We start from the raw sequence: 19,679 nt of genomic DNA on the forward strand, positions 1-19,679 counted from the left end.
AGCAGTGGCTACAACAGATCCCAGGAACAACATCAGACATCTCAGTCCAGAAATGTGCAGTTCTAGGCACAGCCAAGATACTGCGCAGAACCCTCAAGCTCCCAGGCCTCTGGTAGAGGACCCGAGCTCAGAGGATGAAACAAAGACCACCCGCGGAGGGTGAGAAGGGAATTTATTTTTTTTTTTATATTATATATTTTTGTTCATATTTCCAACTGATGGGCTTGTGGAATTTTAAAAATCTAAACAAATACCATTAAAATTCCAGATCTCTCTTTCAAGGGAGGCTGGGATCTGAAGGCATGTTTTTGGACTGTGGGAGGAAACCGAAGTACCTAGAGAAAACCCGCACAAACGCCACACAGAATGACCCCAAGCCCAACCCAGGACTTGAACCCAGGATTCTCTTGCTGTGAGTCAACAGTGCTAACCATCAACCCTTGTATTTTTAAATAAGCCAGAATGCAATTCAATGTAACATTTACCATCTACAACTTGTGATTGTTTGACTACTTCTTTAAAAACTTTAGATTTCATTTGTTCTGAAGAAGCTGGGGTGTATAAACTTTTGACTGAGTTGTTTGTCTTAAACCTCTTTGACTTGCAGGGATACTGCTGGTCTAAATTTTATTAAAACTGAGTTTAAAGTGTAGTGGGGATCTTTTTGAAATCTTTTCAGAAATGACTTAAGTGAAGGAAAAGTGTAAAGACGAACATTTTACTGACAGACTGGCTGAAAGCATAAAACACTTGTGTTATATAGTCAAAATGTAATTACAGGATCTTTCTTACATAAACAGATATTGGAGGATGGTTACAAAAGAAAAAAACCTTTGATGAGTCCTTTCTCTTGAAGCGTCTTCATGGATGGTCGTCTGGTGATAAACTTCTTCAGTCTGTTCTTCACGCCGTTCTTGTCGGCGCTGTCTGAGGCACTGTACTTCAGCTTTGAGCTGCTGAACATGTCTGTGAAAATACTTCAGTCTTTTTAAACTATCACATATTTTCAAACAGCTTTTTATATCAACATCTACCTACTATGGACCAACATGAACTTGAACCTGAAAATAGTCTGCTGTTGTTCAGGTGGTTGAGTGGTCTTTCAACAGGAAGGTTAGTAGGTTGATTCTCATTTTCATAGTTTACCACAAAATCAGCAGGAGACCATCATAATATTGAATTTTTTCTGTCTTATACTGGGGTTACTTTGACCTATTTTGCATTCTAGTCTTTATCTATTTACCATTCTAGTCGTTGTCTGCTGAAGGGCTGATTCAGTAAAGGCCTCAACATGTTTATCTGTGTTTGCAGGCTGTCAGGACAAACGCACACATGCTTATATTTGTGCTATTTTGGATCAGCTACACCACAACACTTGGGGGTCTACAGTTTTCAAAAGTTAGTAATTTTTCACCAGGAATTTAACCATTTTTGTGTTTGTGCTCCCTGAGTATTAGATCATGTAGATACAGATTAGAAGCAAATTTCCTCACACCATGTTTCCTCAGTACAAGTGTCCGTTCTATATTTCTTCTTCAGATCATGGTTTAACTTGTGGTATTTTTTTGTCTGTATTTTTAGCACTTCCTCTCTTAAACATGAGAGGCATGTACTATGGTGCACACACTCTCTAGTTAACAGGTAAAGATAAATACATTTACACCATCCAGAGTTTGTGATTGAACCTACAGTTCTCATTTAAGCTTTGGATACCAAGGTTTCAACCAGAACCAGGGGCTTGTCAGTGAGTACCTCGAAGCTAGGCTTTTATCCAAAGGGATGGACAGGCTCAGCTCAAACAAAGTACATAGGACCATCTTGTGTTGACCAACCGCCTGCAGAAGGTATCTATCATTGATAGGGTGGTGGACACCAGAAGTGAAGGGCCTGTTAGGTTAAAAGACTTATGCCCTTTTTCCACTGGCTCTACTATAGAAGCCCCACTCTACTCGACCCGGCTTGGCTTGGTGTCTCCACTGGCCAGTTTGGTCGGTAGCAGAGGAATGCCTCCTTGTGTTTTAGGGGGGGGGGGGGCGCTACCGAAACTTGGCTCCATTTGTGGAAACAACAGAAGAGCTATGGACAGTATTGGCCCTATGTTGTTGCTGTTTTTTAAACTTATGGGGATTCTCCTGTGCAGTGGAAGAAATGCTCTGGATGCTGCGATTGTTGCACGGAGTAGGACAGCTGTTATCCGCTGGAGATTTCAGGCTTTACAGCACCTTCAGCTGGGGGACAGACGACATAAACGCTGGCCCTACTCCAAATTAGGGACCAGCCTCAAACAAAATGCCGCTGGAAACATGTGCAAAGCAAGCCGAGTAGAGTGGAGGCGGGACCTTTAGAGCCGGTGGAAAAGGGGCATTAGAGAGCTGGGTTAGCCTGTGGAACTTTGCGTTAGGCTAGCTGAGAGTTAACACCAGGCTAAAAAATCACAACTTGTTCAGTTGCAAAAGCTAAAAGTTGTGTGTGGGAGGAGTTTGGTGAAGCTGATTGATGTGCCTCAGCTGTAAGGTGGGGGAAACATGGCTTCACCAATACTGTTTACACTGGGGACAAAAAGCTTAAAACTTCCGCTGCAGCAGACACAGTCAGGCAATGGAAGGAGTACTTTGCTTCCAAAAACCAAGAGGTCAGAGAGTCTATGAGAGATTCTCACCTTTCCCTTGAGCTGAGATCACCGATGTAGTTCAAGATCTCTGCAACAGCAATGCTATGGGGGTAGATGTAATTCTGCTTGAGTTCCTGAGGTCCTGGATGTTGTTAGCTGTATTGGTCTAACTCTAATCATGTGCAACATTGTGTGGAGATCAGAAACAGTATCTCTGGTTTGAAAGACAAGGGTGTTCCATCATTTTGAGGCTTATTCCAGATAAAAGTGGATCACAGTCATTCACCTCTCTGGAAACATTTATCTCAGGGTGCTGGAGAGGAGACTAGTGACTGACTAGTGCTGGACATTTTTTTATCAGTGTGTGTAGTTTACAGCCTAAAACCAAAATTATATTTCCACATACACAACACAAAGTTGTTTGAGATTTTTTGTAAAAACCCTTGGCTTCTGCTTACTGATGGAGCGCCGGTGGACTGGGTTTCGCTGTTTTGTGTTGGAGGAGGCTGATCCATATCCTGGTAGGGAGGTGTGTCTGGACAGGTACTCTGTGCTGTTAGATCTCCGCAGAGCAAAACTTTGGTCTTCTTTAGTCTAAAAACATAACACAAAAGATTTTTTCTGTACTCTGCAACCTGTCGTCCCAAAATAAGTGCAATTCAGCAGATTTTTGGTGTTTTGTGTAGGTCCTTACTGATGAGTCAACAGTTTTTCTGATGGCATCATACCATTTGCTGGCTGTTGAGTAATTGTCAGACTGAATAAGGTACTCACTTCCTGTGTTTGTTGTAATCTAGAATACATAGAAATGTAGTGAATAGGTTTCTAGACACATTTATCTGTGACAGCTGAATAGTCTTAAAAGATTATAAAACAGATTTAGCTTTCAGACTAAATGCTTGTTTAGTGTTACCTGGAAGACATTTTTTTTGCTTGACTTTTCTGTAGTCCAATCAATAACAGCCCCACACAGCTGAACCACATCTGTTTTTCCTCCTGCTTTCTGAATACAGGGAAAGTGAAAACAAGGTCAGGGTTTATATGTCTTGTATGTCCTACTCCCACAAGAATAAGATATTGACAATGTAAAACTAAACATAGCAACACTGTGCACATTCATTCAGGTATACTTTCCCTATGGCTCCTTGCAAAGTCCAGAATATATAGTTTATGTAAATTTCTCTTTCTAACAAACCAAACTCTCACCATCTAAGCTTCATCTTATATTAAAGATTTTGTTCTATATTTTACTAACAGAGCATTTGGCTCTCAGACTGCAGGTTTCCTTGTGGTTCCTAGAGTTTCTAAAAGTAGAACAGGAGGCAGGGCTTTCAGTTCTCAGGCTCCTGTTTTATGGAACCAACTTCCAGTTTCTGTCCATGAGGCTGACACCCTGTCTACCTTTAAGACAACGCTGAAGACTTTCCTTTTTGATAAATCCTATAGTTAGGGTTGACTTGGGTTTCCTGAGCTATTCCTTAGTTATGCTGCTATAGGCTTAGAGTACCCTTCACTAACTTAGAATATATTAAAATAAATGGGGTTGAATTGGACCATATACAATAGGATTAGACCTTATTAACTCGCTTTAATGTGTACTGAGATGATGATGTAAATAAACCAGCTAAATTGAACTGACTTGAACTTTGTGTCTGTTCTGGTAGTTTGTGCCCTGCAAGTTTCTCTGCTCCACATTAAAACTAAATTGAAAACTAAAATGAAAAAAAAAAACCCAGAAAGAATTAAGTGCTTTAGTTCCATACCACATTAGTTTCTTGTTTGTCTTTATAAAGCAGCAGTTCATCTGATGTCAGTACAGTCCACATTGAAGACCAGTTTTTCCTTTGCTTTTTACCATTTTCTGAAATTTTAGCCACATTCAGATGTTCACTTTTCAGGTCCACCTGGAAACAAACAGAGTGTCAGTGATCTTGAGATGGATGGATGGATTAATAAATGAATGTTTTTACTGTGAGTGTGTAGGATTTAACAAAGACAGCTTTATCCTGTTAATTAAATAATGTTTAAAATTTAAAGCCAAAATTAAGAAAACAACCATTCTGGCAAAACTTGGAGTGATGCCATCATTACTTCTGGAAGTAACCAAAGAGACACCCACAACAAGCCAGTTAAAACAGGAACTAATTTATAAAAAAGGACTTTAGTGATGGTAAGCTGGCTGGTGAGATGGAGAGTTTGTGGGCTGGCTTGTGAAAATGGTGAAATTGTATTTAATCTGTGATTATCGAAACTAACTAGGAGTGGAAAAATGATCTGAGCTTACTGCTACTGTTTACAGTGTTGGAACCATTACTGGAAACTTCTGAGTAACTGAGATCTTCTGTAAGTACTCTGCTTTTTGTTATCAGCACGTGGGATAATTAAGACACAGTCAAAGAAGCTTTCATCTGTTTCTTTCCGCTGTTCCATTTTCAGGGGTCTTCACAGTGAATCATCCTCCTCCATCTAACTATCTTCTGTATCCTCTGTCCTCACTCCAACTACGTCCATGTCCTCTCTAACTGCATTCATATATCTCCTCTTTGTCTTTTTCCTGGCAACTGCATCTCTAACATCCTTCTACCAATAATCAATAATTAAAGAAGCTTTACTGGAGAGTTTTCACTGCACGGCTGTGTTGGAGGATCTGAGCTTAATCTAGGAGCAGGAAGTCCTTTTTTGTTTGTTGCATCAAACTGTTTGAACTGAGTGAGATAATCAGACTGAATTATGTTACATGTTGATGGGATGTTCTAAAATAGAGCTGAAAACCAAATTGAATTTTGAATTGATACACTTGAACTAAGCTGAACTGAATTGTGTACTGTTGGTTTTTTGATTTGTGTTATTTGGTGCTCAATGCTAATGCTGTGACTTTCGTTTGACAAAAACAAAAAATAGCCAGATATTGATAGGCACCCTAAAAGGTATTTACTGCTGCAAATTGCTGCATTTTTTAAGCTTAACCTTATGATTAATTTTGTGCCATATAAGACAGACTTTTAAACCAGACTTTAGTCTTATATTACTCTTTCAGCTTTTTATATTTGTTATTAGTGATGGACACGTCTAGTGCAGATACCTTTATTAAATTTAACCAAAATTTGTAAGTAATGTGCAAGCCAAATAAAGTTGGTGTCGATTCTGACATGCAGGATGAGACAATCATAAGTGGTTCAATAGAAGGCAACTGCACTTCTCTTTAATATTGAAGATATTTCACCTCTCATCCAAAAGGTTTCTTCAGTTCTGATCATTTGTTGGGAGTTCCAGGCTTATAAATCATTGTCTAACAATCAGAACAATAGGGGTGTTAGGGCCACATAAATGGCTGACCCACCCCTCTATCTTATGTTTCCTAACAAGGCCAACATGCAAGCTGTTTTGGTCACGTTTCACAATGAATGATTGTGAAACTACCTGGAGTGACAAGTCAAGGCTGAACTACAGGTGTTAGAAAGATAGAACGTTTGGCCACCTCTTGCTTTTTCTTCTTTAACGTACAGGGATTCTTTCAATCCTCTTTCAGACCACCCATTTTCCTTGATTAAAATGTGCACATTACCTTCCTCAAAAGACTGTCCCTTGTCTTAGAAATGTAGATAAACTGCTGTGGCTTGACCAAGTATAAAACACCTTAACACAAGCTCAGTGGCATTATATATACAGTCCAGTACAGTGAGGAAAGTTCAGGCATCTATTTAGAAGAAACAAAACGGCAGCTACAGAAATGATGGCAGAACACAGAAGAGCCACATTATCAGGTCTTTATATTCCTAATTTGATAACATAAAAAATTATGAAGAAGTTAAAAGCCATCTTTCATAGCAAAGTTTCAAAATAAGATCATCTTATAATGCAAAATGATGTATTTATAGCCATTTTGGTCAAACCCTGAAAATAAGGTGATGTGCAATTTTATGCAATATTGCAATATTTCATACTATGTATTAGTGCTCAGAAAATGTGTTGGGGTTGACTCTCAATTGCTACCACACAAAAATGTAGCTCATTTTCAGTAAAACTGACTGAGGTATAGCCATTTTTGTTTTTCTCAAGTTCAGTTGGAAGTGGGAGCCATCTTGGTTTGAGTTGGCTCTAAAATGTAATCAGCTGCAGATGTACATCCAATTATTCTTTTCTGAAAGTTTCATTAAAATCTGTTGCGTGGTTCATGAAATTTCTTTGCTAACAGACACAAGCAGAAACGTTATTGCCTGCCTTTGGTGGCAGACTTAAAAACTCTAAGAGCTGAGTAAAACAGAAAAGGGTTTGATTTAGAAGCCCTTTGAAACCTGTATAATGGCTCCAACTGTCCTAAAATGTGAGGAGTAAGATTATAAATAGTTTTTAACATACCATTGGTTGAAGGGCAGCAGCTCCTGTAACAACCACACCATGTTGAGACTGATTTCTGCGATGGCGAGAAAGCTGAAGAAGAAAATATTATTAAAAACTGAAGTAGGACTCTAAGCAACATTGGTTCTGTTGGATCTACATACAGGTTTTTGAGGAAGATCCGAGTCCTGCAGCACCATGGACTTTGACTGACTCAGGCGGTCTCCAGAACTCTGAGGGTTCTTTATTCTCATCTGAACAGCTCCTTGGGTTCCTGCGCCGTGCTGAGGAAGTTGACTTAGCTGCACTTGTTTAACAGCGTTCTGGAGGTTTGTAATCCTGAGGAGAAATAATTGTTGGAAAGACTTGTTCAAGAATGGCTTCAGTTCTGATACCTGAGTGTTGTCCTGAATCAGTCAAACACCTGGTAAGGAAACGTTTGGCAATAAATGAGCCTGACTCCACCTGTTTATAGTCATTCTGTTTCTGATAGTTTAAAACTTTCACATTAAAAATTTATCTGCACTGTTTGGTATGAAGTAAATTATTGACACAATCATGTGTCTGCATTCTGTGACAAGCTGAAAGTTACACCTAGTTCCCATGTGACGTTACACTTCCTGGACACTCCCCGTTTTGTCACCATTGCTATAGGCAAGCGCTTCAGCTGCAGCAGAGGAGACACTGTCTTCAGTCACTGATTGTAGTCACAATGGTTGCTTCATGTTGGGTTAATGGATGTACTAACCGTGCAGACGGTTCGGCAAAGCATAGTTTTTAGAACATTCTGAAAATCAGGAAACATGAAGGACCTCAGACAGAGGAGTTAAGTGCGGAATGTCGGCGAGTCTGGCTGGAAAACATCAACTGCAAGGCTCAGCCTTCAAAGACGTTCAGAATCTGCTCAGGCCACTTTCATTCTGGTATAAGTAACATTTTTAAAAAATAAAAGTTTTGTTAAGTAATGTTAGAGTATAACTTCATGAGTGCTAGAATTACTGGTTTTATGAATGTCTCTACTGTAAATAACTCAGGTACGTGCTAAACCCCAAAGCTAATGTTACAGATTCATTTGTTGTCATTTTCTTTTTAAATATGGTTTTAGGAAATAATGTTGAAATCCCATGTTTGTACTGAAGATAAGCCATACAGAATTGACAATGTTGTTGCTAGTGCTTTCTACATTTAAAGAAATTGTTGTTAGAATTTTTATTACTTACCTTGGGATAGTGTTCAACAAACTTTATTGCTATTTACTTATTTTAATTTGAAAATCATTTTTACTTAGTTTCTTTCGTGCACACTTGAATGAATCAATCATTTCTCCCTTTGTTGTACATTCCCTCCCCAGTGATGACGTTTTATCGTCTAGCCTGGGTTCATTGTGTTTTTTATAAAACATGAGGGTCTAGCCTAAACTTGTGATCCAAGGTTGGTTTTGTTTTTTGTCTCTAACTCTGCTCATGCTTGTTGTGTACTGCTGGATATTTGATAATTGTTTTACATATCTTTATCTGTGAGGTTTACAACACTGACTGATTAATTGCTATTTTGGAGTCCTGGGCTTATATTTAACATGGGTCAGCTGTGGATCGGTGGTTAGAGCAGTCATCCTCCAGTGAAAGAGTTGGAGGTTCAATTCCTTGCTGGAGTCACGTGTCAAAGTGTTCCTGAGCAAGACACTGAATCCCTCATTGCCTCCAATGGGCTCCTTTGGTGTATAAATGGAGTTTAAAGTACTGATTAGACTCTATAGAAGGATTTATTCAGATTAGTTTTGTAGAGATGTAGTAAAGTGCTGTATAGATATGTCTGGATGGGTAAATGAGGGCACATTATGCTGTAAAGCACGATGAGTAGCTTAGTTGGCTAGAAATGTGCTATATAAGTATAATCCATTTACTATAACGAACCTTTCAGGAAGCAGTCACTGGGTGTACATGTACACCTTATTAAATTTTTGAGTCAATCCAATTTAAGATGGCCACCACAGTCAACTGACCTTACAAAACTCAAAAAATGGCTGTAACAGACAATTTTACAGATAATGCTGGAATTTGGTTTGATGGTTGTATGCATGTATGTATGTGTGTGTGTGTGTGTGTGTATGTATATGTTTGAATATATATGTTTCTAAATATATTGTAATTTTTATTATTTATTTTTATTTTATTATTTTTTACTTTTTGCATTTTTTATGTATTTTCATATATATATATATATATATATATATATATATATATACACACACACATACATATATATGCAGTCAGCCTCTCTGCATCTCCACTACACATACCCTTTCCCCCACCCCCACCCCCCTACACACACACACACACACACACACACACACACATCTCTGCACACTGATTCACAAACAGTCCTGATAGTTGAAGGTCAGACAAACAGGTTGCTATTACCACAACGTGGCCTGCCTTCTCTAATGCTAGATTCAGATTCAGTCTTGATTCAATGAAATAATTCATGCAATTGGGATTTTCATCTTCAGATACCCCTATTGTAGAGAAAATCTGTTCTGGCACATGTAGGCAGCCATCTTCTCTATATGGTATGCCTGAAATGCCACAACAGGACAAAAAAAATATAGATGAGTTTAAGTTTATGTGTCAGTAGTTGAGAGTCATTCTCAACATATACTCTGAGCATTAACACATCTCACAAAATATGGTGGTGTAATGTGCATGCTTGTGTTTAGTATACAAAACAGGGTACTATCTGCACTATTTATTAGGATTGTGCATCTTTTGTACCAAAACTGATGTCACCTCACCAGTTTGGAGTGTGTGTTCTCTTGATTTGCCTGACCGCCCGTTCATCCATTTGGCCCTCCCTCCCTCCCTCTAATCCAATCTCTCAAATTAGTGATACATACAGTACTTAATCCTTCTCAGGTTTGCAACAAATAGATTTGATCTCCAGCAGAAAGTGTGATGCACTGAAGGGGTGTTTCAGAAAGTGGGTTTAGTCAAAACTTTAAGTTAGTTGACCATAAGTTTAGAGAAACTGTTTTTTATTACAGAAAAAGAGGTACAGGAAACTCCAAGTCTGTCATCCTAGTAACAATCTTGTGAACTAAATCAGTGCTTTAAACTCCATTCATGCACCGATGGGGGACATCGGAGGCAATGAGATATTCATTGTCTTTCCCACTTAGACGTGACTGCTGCCAGGAATTGAACCTCCAACTTTGTTATTGTATAATGACTGCTCTAACCACCGATCCACAGTTGCCCTGGTTACATGTTAACCTTAACTTTACTCTTTCATTGTTTTTATTTCCAACTGGAGACAAGATGAGGAAGGTTATGCAGTTATTCTGCAAATAAAAAACTTTCTATACAGAAATTTAACGAAACTTAAAACAGAGACCTTACAGCTAAAAAGAATGCAAGAATGCCATCTAAAATGTTTTCAGTTTTGAAACATTTATTTTGCAAAAATCTAATGCATGGCAGGCTGAACAAAGGGTTCTGAGGGACATATCAAACCCAGGGGCTGGAGATTTCCCACTCCTTTCTGAAATTAAATTCTTACTTGGCTCGATTCTTCTTCGCGATCAACAATTCAACACCCTAAAACACAACACCAAACAAAACTAAAACAAACAAGTTTCAATATATACAAAGTGCACAGTGATGACATCTCTCGACAGTCAGTGAGATAAAGTCATTAAGGAAAACATGGATTTGGGTATTAGCTAGAGATATTTAGGCATCTTATGGAAAAACTGATTTGTCATTCTTATGGTCAGAGATTTCACGCTCCTGTAGCAACTCCCAGGGGGAAGCAGAGGGTTATGTGGGGGGTGTACTCAGGAAAAAACTTAGGCCCAGTTCTTAGGATTTGTGCATTTCTTAATTACGTGATAAATTTCCATTAACTTAGATTTTCTAATTTTGATGTAATAGACACCAGTGAAGTTTATGTAATGGTAATTTGTTATTCTAACATATTTAAGTTACATACAAATGACAATTATGCAATATAAATAAATAAATTAAACATCATAAAATACACTGACTATGAAAACTCCCTTTGTTTTTCAAAATCATAATGACATGTTTGTATTCAAAAGGAGTAATTTCTTTAATTAACATTCATAAAAACATGTTTATGAAATAATATTCACAAATCCAATAGATTGAACATGGCTAAAGCCCGATTTGGTCATAAAGCTATGTTTATTAAGTGTGGTATAAAGAAAATGGATGGATAGTATATTTAACTAAAATTAACATGTTGCTAACTGGTTCTCATTATTCATCATTCACCTGTATCTCCTAGCCATAGAGTTTAAACAGAGAGGGAGCACTCGTCACGTTATCGTGTGGCTCAACGGGCAATCACAGCCATTATCAAGACAGGAATCAGTCATCTTGTTGGAGCAGCACGCCTGAGTCATGGGTGCGTTATAACAGACGTGTCATAACTGTACCAATAAACACAAAAAAATCATCTGCAGTATCCTTCCATAGATAAGTAACCCTACAGTATACAATTTTGAGAGACATTTAGTAAATTCTTTCTTTAGAACGTATTGACACATGGTAAATCTATGTTCACACTGAGACTCTCTGGCTTTGCTTTTTGTACCAGAAATGTATAATGTGTCTGTCTTAATCACCAAATTTGTGATTAACTGTTGTTGCATGTCTAAGCAATAATTTGGATAATTTAGAATTAAAGTGCACATATTCTGATTTCCCTGAAGCTTCAGCTCCTTCTAATCTGGATCCTACAACATAATATTGTGTTGTTTTTAATTCTCAAGCATGTTTTACTTTGACACAAGTATTGTCTGTCCAATCCACATTCTCCTAACTTCAGCTTCCTGCAGACATCTGGCTCTCCTCTGCCTCATTCTGCTTTCATTGGGTTCATTTCATGGAGCTGACAGGATTTTACACCAGGGAATTGAGTTTTAGGAAGATCTAGTGTAGATCTGAAGACCTACATCATTTCAAAGACAGCATGTCTTCTCATTAACACACATCTCTGTTTTTAACTCTATGCTCCTAACCTGTTTACCCATTCTACTTTATATTTAAACTTTTTAATTGTTTATCATCAAATAAAAGTGAAAAGTAGCTTCCTCGTGAATAGACATTTTTTAGAGCAAACAGCTGGACCAGGTTAAACTGCGGAGTGAAGCTGCAAGTTAGTTTTTAAAGAATGAATAGTTTTCTAAATTAGCTGCTCTGAATTCATGGTGCGGTTGCTGATGTTTGTGATGGAGTTATCTTTTTTCTACACTGGAAAAAAACAATGGATTGGGTTTATTTAAGATGAATTCTGTTCAGTGTGGAGTAATTGTTAAAATAGTAATTGCCTAAATGTTACTTCAGTTGTGAACTAATGACACAAATACATTTACTTCAAAATTCAAGTCTTCTTTTCTTCCACAATAAGTAGCTTAAATGTTCTTTTTTTGGACAATACATACATTAAATGTCTAATGTTGAAAGCCAAATACCCCGCTGAACTAACATTAAAAAATGAGCCGTCATTAACCGGAAACAAACTGAAACCCTCCAAACAACGGAAGCTAGGACTTCAGTCATGCATGAGGTTTTAATTTGACATGTTTACTTAAACACAGCAGAATGTTAACAATTTTACAATTGTTGAATAACATTTTTTATTAAATAATGAACCGATTTCAATGCTCACTTATGACATTCTTTAGCAATACAATAGCATTTTGTTTAAATCTATGAGGAAATGATAAACATGTATGTATGTCATTAATCTCAAACTGAGTGTAAAATTGCTTAATTTGCCATACAGAGATGGGAGACACACAAATCAAACAGAATTTTAAAAATACCAAAACCTAAAAATCTGTAACTTTAGAAATTTATAGGTCTTACCTCGTACCCGCCATCCTTGTAAGTCTCAAATGTAAATGAAGAGACAGATAGCTGAAGCCTAACTCTTAGAGGAAGTATGATTTATCACGTGGTTTCTTTAAACCACCCGTGTTTCAAACTAGAACTGCTGCAACCTCCTCATTTCCTGAAAAAGAAACGACATCTAACCTCATTCCCCTGAGACGAGACTTAAGCTGTTTCCTACTTTTGTTGGTGTTAATTTACAACCACCAGCAGACCAATACAACTTTCCTCAATTTACAAAATAGATTTTTTTAAAAAATGAACAGTTTAAAGTCTTGTGAACAATTTACCCAAAAATGTATTTTAAACAACTCAATAGATCAGTACATACAGACAAGGCCAGAATTGTTGGTACCCCTTGTTTAATGAAAGAAAAAGCCACAATGGTCACAAAAAATAACTATAATCTGACAAAAGTAATAATAAATAAAAATTCTATGAAAATGAACTAATGAAAGGCAGACATTGCTTTCCAACCATGCTTCAACAGAATTTAAAAAACACAGTAACTCATGAAACAGGCCTGCACAGAAATGATAGTACCCCTAAATATAATGTGACCAAAGGGACATGTTAAATCAAGGTGTGTCCACTAATTTGTATCACAGGTCTCTACAATCTTGTAATCAGTCAGTGGGCAGAGCTACAGACACTCAATGTCCAGCTTTGTGCTGCTGATGTCCAGGTAAAGTGTGGGACATGTCCCGGTCTCAGACCTCCAGAGGGAGGGGCTGAAAGCTGGGCCACTTGTCCAGCTTTGTGGTGCTGATGTCCAGGTAAAGTGTGGGACATGTCCCGGTCTCAGACCTCCAGAGGGAGGGGCTGAAAGCTGGGCCACTTGTCCAGCTTTGTGCTGCTGATGTCCAGGTAAAGTGTGGGACATGTCCCGGTCTCTGACCTCCAGAGGGAGGGGCTGAAAGCTGGGCCACTTGTCCAGCTTTGTGCTGCTGATGTCCAGGTAAAGTGTGGGACATGTCCCGGTCTCAGACCTCCAGAGGGAGGGGCTGAAAGCTGGGTCACTTGTCCAGCTTTGTGCTGCTGATGTCCAGGTAAAGTGTGGGACATGTCCCGGTCTCTGACCTCCTGAGGGACGGGCTGAAACTCTCCGAGGTGGAGGATGCCAGGGGACAAGTGCAACCGGAGTCCCTGGGAGTTGTTATGAATGTCAGGCAGAACAAAACAAACATGGCCTTTGGGATGGCACAGATCTATCTGACCTGCCGGGAGTTTTCCTGGATGGAGCAGTGGCTGGGGAGGAGGGCCCTGCTGAATCCACAGAGTGGGCATTTCTTTTTGACTGGGTGTCAGATTCCAGACAGAGTACTGGTGAAATACCTCCGGGTGGCCTGGTTGAACATGTTTTGTATCCCATCAGGGGAGCTTTCTCAGTTCCTAACTAGAGAGTGGAGTTCCAAGCATGAGATGATTCGGGAGGAAGTGATTTGCTGAGATCCCTGTAAATAACAGGAAGTAACAATAAATGTTTTACTCTGGTGTTATTTTCAGTTATTTGTCATTTTTAAGAAATGTTGACACATCTTTTTTTCTTAGTTCTTTTTAAATTTTTTAGTGGAGCCATAATTTCATAATTTGTTGACCAAGTTTTCTTTTTTTTTGAGTAAAGTTAATTAAAAAAAAGCATTTAATTGTTTTTTTTTTTGTGTCTGTCTTTACAGTGAGCACTGTTTATATTTATATCTATATAGATATAGATATAAATAGATAGATGGATAGATATAATTTGTCTTGTCTTAAAAAAATTGTGTACTTTTTCTCAGACAAAACTAGAAGAATTAGATTTTTTTTTTGAAAAGGTCTAAACAAATTTAGACTTGATTTTATTTGAGTTAATTGAATTGGATCTGTTTTTCTCTGTTTAGTGTCATTTTATTGGGTTTTATATTGGCTTTTAATCTATTATTGTGCACTTAGTTTTGTCACTTTATTTTATGCATTCTTTTAATTCTTACTGTTGTTCAGCACTTTGTTTCAGCTGCAGCTGGTGTTTAAGCGCTTTTTTAAATAAAGATGATGATGATAAAGTTATTACCTCCGCCAAGGAGGTTCTGTTCTCTGTAGCCTGTCTGTCTGTGGACAAGATTACTCAAAAATTTATGAACAGGTTCTCAGGAAATTTTCAGGACACGTCAAACATGGTACAAGGAACAAGTGATTAGATTTTGGTGGTGATTCAGTCAAAGTTCAAGGTCAAGAGTCAAGGTCACAGATGAAATGGATGAAATGTTCAGGAAATGTTGGGATTGTCACAAAAAACAATGGATTAAATTCTGATGCTTGTCCAGATTATGAACCGGATCAAACTACTTTTTTTTAAATCACGCTTTGACCTTGGTGGAGGTTTATGCTCTCTGAGTGCTTCTAGATATTTGTTATTTTCTTTCCATTTATTCTAATTTTTTACAATTAAAAGGAGAATTTTTTTTACCAGCAGCTTTGTTCATAAACTTTCTTACTGTAAAACTACAAAAGTGGCAGCACTTAAAATAGAAGGTTTTGCTGTTTTTAAAGATTATATCAAATGTATAAACATTTGTGTTATAGTTCAGAGCTGAACCGCTGTTTCAGACCGGTGCAGCTGAGGAACCCATGGGGCCGGTTTTCCTGGACTGGAGCCTGGGGGGACGACTGGCCCAAATGGCCTTTGACCTTAAAGAGGGAGCTGTGCGCCCAGCGAGCCGAGGACGGTGTCACGGTCTGAGAAAGTCTCTTGACACACATGCAGGAAAGCACTTCAAAAAACGCAGAAGTGATTTAAGGATTTTATTGTGAGAAAACCGCAGAGCTACAACAGTCAGCAGGGAAGTCTAAAGAAGAGGCCAGGGAGGGGACCACAGGAAAACTGGCGTTCTGGAGACAAGACATGGAAAAGATGGTGAGGACAGCAAATGTTTCTGCTAAGTAATTGAGATGCTTACTTTTGAAAGGAGGATGGAACACGCTGGAGGGGAGAGCGGAACCGGGCAATGCAGTCGGATGGGAATCAGTTTAGTTCCAGAGGGTGATATGTTCACAGAGTGATGGTGGAATATGCCCTGGAAACCTTGATACTGGGTTGCATGGAGGAGAGCGGGACAGGTTCGACAGAGCTTGCAGAGGATGAGGTGACGAAGGCTGCCAGCTCACTGAATGCTCCTGGGTTTTGCAGGTTGAAAACAGTAGCCATGAAGGGAGAGCCAAGTTCACTTTCCAGCAAAGAAAAATCTACAGTGAAGAGCAACAACAGGTAGTCAAATACAGAGGTCTTTGAGTAACACGATTGTGAGTTTGCGAAGGACTAAGTTACCACAAAAATAAAACGCTCTGGCATCGGAGTTCTGCCAGACGTCTCCTCTTAAGCGCCTTCAAACGAGCGTGGAATGCATCGCAGGTGTGTAGAAAACACACCTGCTGATGAGCGCCCATCCCAGCAAAGCTCCATGGCACCATCTAAAGGGAGAACTGATGAACTGCACCAATCCCAACAGACGGCCTGTTCTGGATGGAGTTCTTGGATTTTATCAGGTAGATCAAATTATCAAACTCGGATTCTATGTAGTAATCAAACATTTGACTCAGTGTTTTGTTCCTGGTAGGTTTTATGACTCTGTGGATATTTGTAAAATTCACTCAGACTGGCAGGAGGTTCGCATTCCAGGAGTTTTCCCCCGAAGATCCAACATCCCAGTGACAGTGGTGTCAGTGACGGTTCTGGAGAGAACAGCTGTGGAAATTGCTCTGTTCCAGCAGGGCAGCAGGTAAGACTCATTAAGTCCAACTCTTTAAGGTACATTGTTTAACCTTCCACTCATGAAGCAGATGAACAGAATCTGAACATTTGTTTTTTATCAAAACTGTTGACTAACTGATGCTGAATCTGTTTCTCTGTTTTACTACTCAGATCAAACTCTTTAAACATACCATCCCTGAACCATTTTAGACTATCTGCTTTCATATTGGATCTCACTTTTTACTTCCAGGCGCTGGGACACCGCAGAGAGCCACCTTTTGGACCTGTGTGTGCTGTTGTTTCGGGTCGTCTACGACAGCTCTGGCACTTTGACTCTGGGTCGACTTCTGGCCCACAGCCGGCGCTCGGTCAGGAGGTTTGTGGGCTGTGATGTCATGCTAGAACCAGGTGAATATGTAGTGCTGAGCTGCGCCTTTAACCACTGGAACAGCTCTGTCCATGAGGGTGTAGGTAAGAACATCTTCACTTTGACAGGATGAAAGTGATTTTAAAACAAATATTATATTCAACAAACAGTTTCCAGACTCATTTTCCTCAATTCAAGCAGAATTTATTGCATCTCTAACAAGGTTGTGTCAAGTCCTCTGGATGGGTTGCTGGTATTACTCAGCCCTCTGTGAATAGCGAGTGGCCATTAAGGCCCTAACGATCGGTCGTTAGACTGATGGTCCTCTTCTGCAGGTGAACAACTAGTTTTGGGTTTCACACCCAACTGGTTGATTTACTCTGGTGCTGCTTATAAGGCTGAGTTTGCTTGCAGTTCCTCAGACTGAAGAAATGTCTTGGATAAAAGACGAAACATTTCAACAAAGAAGAACCTGTCCTCAGGACCTGACTCAACCTTGTTAGAGATATCTACCTGGATTATTGAGCATGCATCAAGACAATTTATTGTAACCTTTTAAAGTTTTCATCAGTAATGAGTCCTGATGTGTTTTCAGTGATTTCTGGCCGACCTGAAGTGCCTGGTAACATCCTGGCGGTCTACAGTTCCAGACAGGTGATGGTGGAGCAGGTAACGGCCTCTAACACCACTATTGCTGACGCCATCATCCAACTGGCAGAGAGCAAAGGAGAGCGCCATGAGGTGATGATGCATTCACTCAGCAGTTTGTAAAAATACAATACTTTCCATAAGTCTTTAGAATTTTCTTGTTCATTTTATAAAATGTTTTTATAGGTCATTTTTGTTTGAAATAAGTCCTGAGAAATAACAAGGAATAATATATAGAACAGATATATTTTCCTTCATTTATACATAGTGTTTTCTCTGTCCACTTTACAACAAAATCATAGTAATGCCCATTACCTGTTGTGAATTGGTGCTATATAAATAAACTGATAATAAACTCTGCATTTTAACTGGATATGAAAGAAAACCATCAGACCTATAGGAGAGAGTCACACTGGGTGAAAGAAGACAAAAATTCCTGCATTTGAATGGAGAAACTGTACGTGTGAAGGAAAAACTATAGACATGAAAGTAGTTTGAATTAAAAAAAAATCCTGTTTTTACGAAGTCAAAATCTAGAATGTGTCACATTACCACACTCTAAGTTAAACATTCTGTGGTAAAATCTCCAGAAATCATCCAATGTAAACTTTGTGCAAAAGCAGGTAAAGATATCAAAATGTCAGCTGAGTTTCATCGTTAAATTAAGTTTCTGATGAAGCCTGTCTGAGCTGTCGAGCTCCAAACAGGACTAGTTTTTTACCACTCATTCTGCAAAACATCCATTGTTTTACTTGTAGAATTCTTTTACAGTTTAGATTTATTTAAATGTTCAATATTTTAAAACTGTTTAAACCAAAATCTTATGTATTCATAAAGTATGAACATGTGTTCCTTTTGTTAGTAAAGTTTCAGAGCAGTTTTTAGCTTGTAATAGATGCTTTAATTGTGACTACATAAAAAACTTGAACTCTGTTCTGTCAGGGTCGGGAGGGGATGACATGTTACTACCTGACACATGGATGGGCGGGGCTTATTGTGATGGTCGAAAACCGCCACCCAAGACACCACCTGCATGTGTCTTGTGACTGCAGCGACAGCTTCAACGTGGTATCGACACGCAGCAGTCTAAAAACTGTTGACAGCATCCCTCCTCTGCACAGGTTCCTCAAACCCTGTCCTTGTCCCCCTGCCATAATGATTTAACTTGTTTAAGCTGCTTTTAATGAGGCAAACTCTTATTTGAAACATTTCTTGAATCTCAGACAGGTGCTGGTGGTTCTGTCTCAGCTGGAGGGAAATGCTGGGTTCTCCATCACCCACAGACTGGCTCAAAGGCTGCTCAGGCATCTTTAGGGAACTGGAGTCCCTCGAAGGCATTGCACAGTCCGGCTCTGAGTCCAAAGACCGCAGGTCTGCATCAGCCGAGACCACTGTGACTGCAGACCGGACTGGTGTAGAACCACTGAAAAGAACAGGAAACTGCTTGGACTGTTGCTCTGATAGAAAACAGGGTTAATATTTCTTTAGATTCTTGTCTTTTTCCAGAAACATGTTTAATGAGCAGACATTTCTTAGAGCCAGAGCTGCTCAATGAAGAAACATAATAAACCCCAATTTAAATCTCAGCAGGAAAAACAAATTGCTAAACATCTTCTGAAGAATTTCAAAATGACAGATTTATGACAACGTGCATTAATATCTGTTTCCCAACAGCTGAAAAACAAAAATAATTCTAAAATTCATAAAGGATTCACACTCAGTTTCCTTCAGATTAGGAATAACAGTAATGTGTCAGCTGCCACCATACATAGAGTTTTTGGGACATACCAAGTTATGTAAAAATAAGACACATTTAATAAATTCTTTGCATCAAAACGAAATACTCTGAGTTTTCTCATCATACCAGCTTGTTGTATGTCAGGAACCTGCAGTTTAAATTTATACCCACATATCAAAAAATGAACATAAAGCAAATATTTAAGTTAATCTTCACCCAGCCTCTAAAAATGTGACAAGATAAGCTGTTTTTTTGGAGCATCTCTGCCTTTGAGAAATGGCTCAAAAACATGTAGACGAGATCTTTTAATTCAACACAATGCACTTTAAACCTCC

The 19,679-nt window shown here is 38.8% G+C and overlaps 3 protein-coding genes across 4 annotated transcripts in view; 2 read left to right on the top strand and 1 right to left on the bottom strand.

Annotated features, from left to right (window-relative positions):
- Positions 1–12,941, bottom strand: part of arhgap15 (Rho GTPase activating protein 15) — a 21,392-nt gene extending 8,451 nt beyond the window's left edge. The window contains exons 1-8 of one of the 2 annotated variants that reach the window (XM_017440881.3): positions 12,841–12,941; positions 7,114–7,288; positions 6,971–7,042; positions 4,375–4,515; positions 3,525–3,614; positions 3,306–3,404; positions 3,070–3,205; positions 832–966 (exon numbers count right to left, since the gene is read on the bottom strand). In XM_017440881.3, coding sequence (XP_017296370.1) covers positions 832–966; positions 3,070–3,205; positions 3,306–3,404; positions 3,525–3,614; positions 4,375–4,515; positions 6,971–7,042; positions 7,114–7,288; positions 12,841–12,854 — 862 coding nt within the window. In that variant the 5' untranslated portion in view covers positions 12,855–12,941. The remainder of the gene's footprint in view (positions 1–831; positions 967–3,069; positions 3,206–3,305; positions 3,405–3,524; positions 3,615–4,374; positions 4,516–6,970; positions 7,043–7,113; positions 7,289–12,840) is intronic. The other variant, XM_017440883.3, reaches the window with a different exon arrangement.
- Positions 1–19,679, top strand: part of LOC112451394 (titin) — a gene marked incomplete at its 3' end in the record, with an annotated part of 470,585 nt that overhangs the window by 84,443 nt on the left and 366,463 nt on the right. The gene's annotated exons all lie outside the window — the stretch shown is intronic.
- Positions 15,903–18,937, top strand: LOC108250826 (calpain-15-like). Its single transcript, XM_037976145.1, has 6 exons — positions 15,903–15,960; positions 16,496–16,619; positions 16,842–17,062; positions 17,554–17,699; positions 18,549–18,727; positions 18,830–18,937. The coding sequence occupies exons 1-6, from the start codon at positions 15,903–15,905 to the stop codon at positions 18,918–18,920; spliced, it is 819 nt and encodes a 272-aa protein (XP_037832073.1). The 3' UTR covers positions 18,921–18,937.

Source organism: Kryptolebias marmoratus, linkage group LG6 (genome assembly GCF_001649575.2).
Source record: "Kryptolebias marmoratus isolate JLee-2015 linkage group LG6, ASM164957v2, whole genome shotgun sequence".
Classification (NCBI taxonomy): Eukaryota; Metazoa; Chordata; class Actinopteri; order Cyprinodontiformes; family Rivulidae; genus Kryptolebias; species Kryptolebias marmoratus.

Bases quoted from the DNA above. Each gene is read 5' to 3' on its own strand.
- LOC108250826 (XM_037976145.1), top strand. From the start codon at position 15,903: ATGGTGGAATATGCCCTGGAAACCTTGATACTGGGTTGCATGGAGGAG. The intron at 16,620-16,841 runs GTAAGACTCATT...TTTTACTTCCAG, and splicing joins CTGTTCCAGCAGGGCAGCAG to GCGCTGGGACACCGCAGAGA. The intron at 18,728-18,829 runs GTTCCTCAAACC...CTTGAATCTCAG, and splicing joins AGCATCCCTCCTCTGCACAG to ACAGGTGCTGGTGGTTCTGT.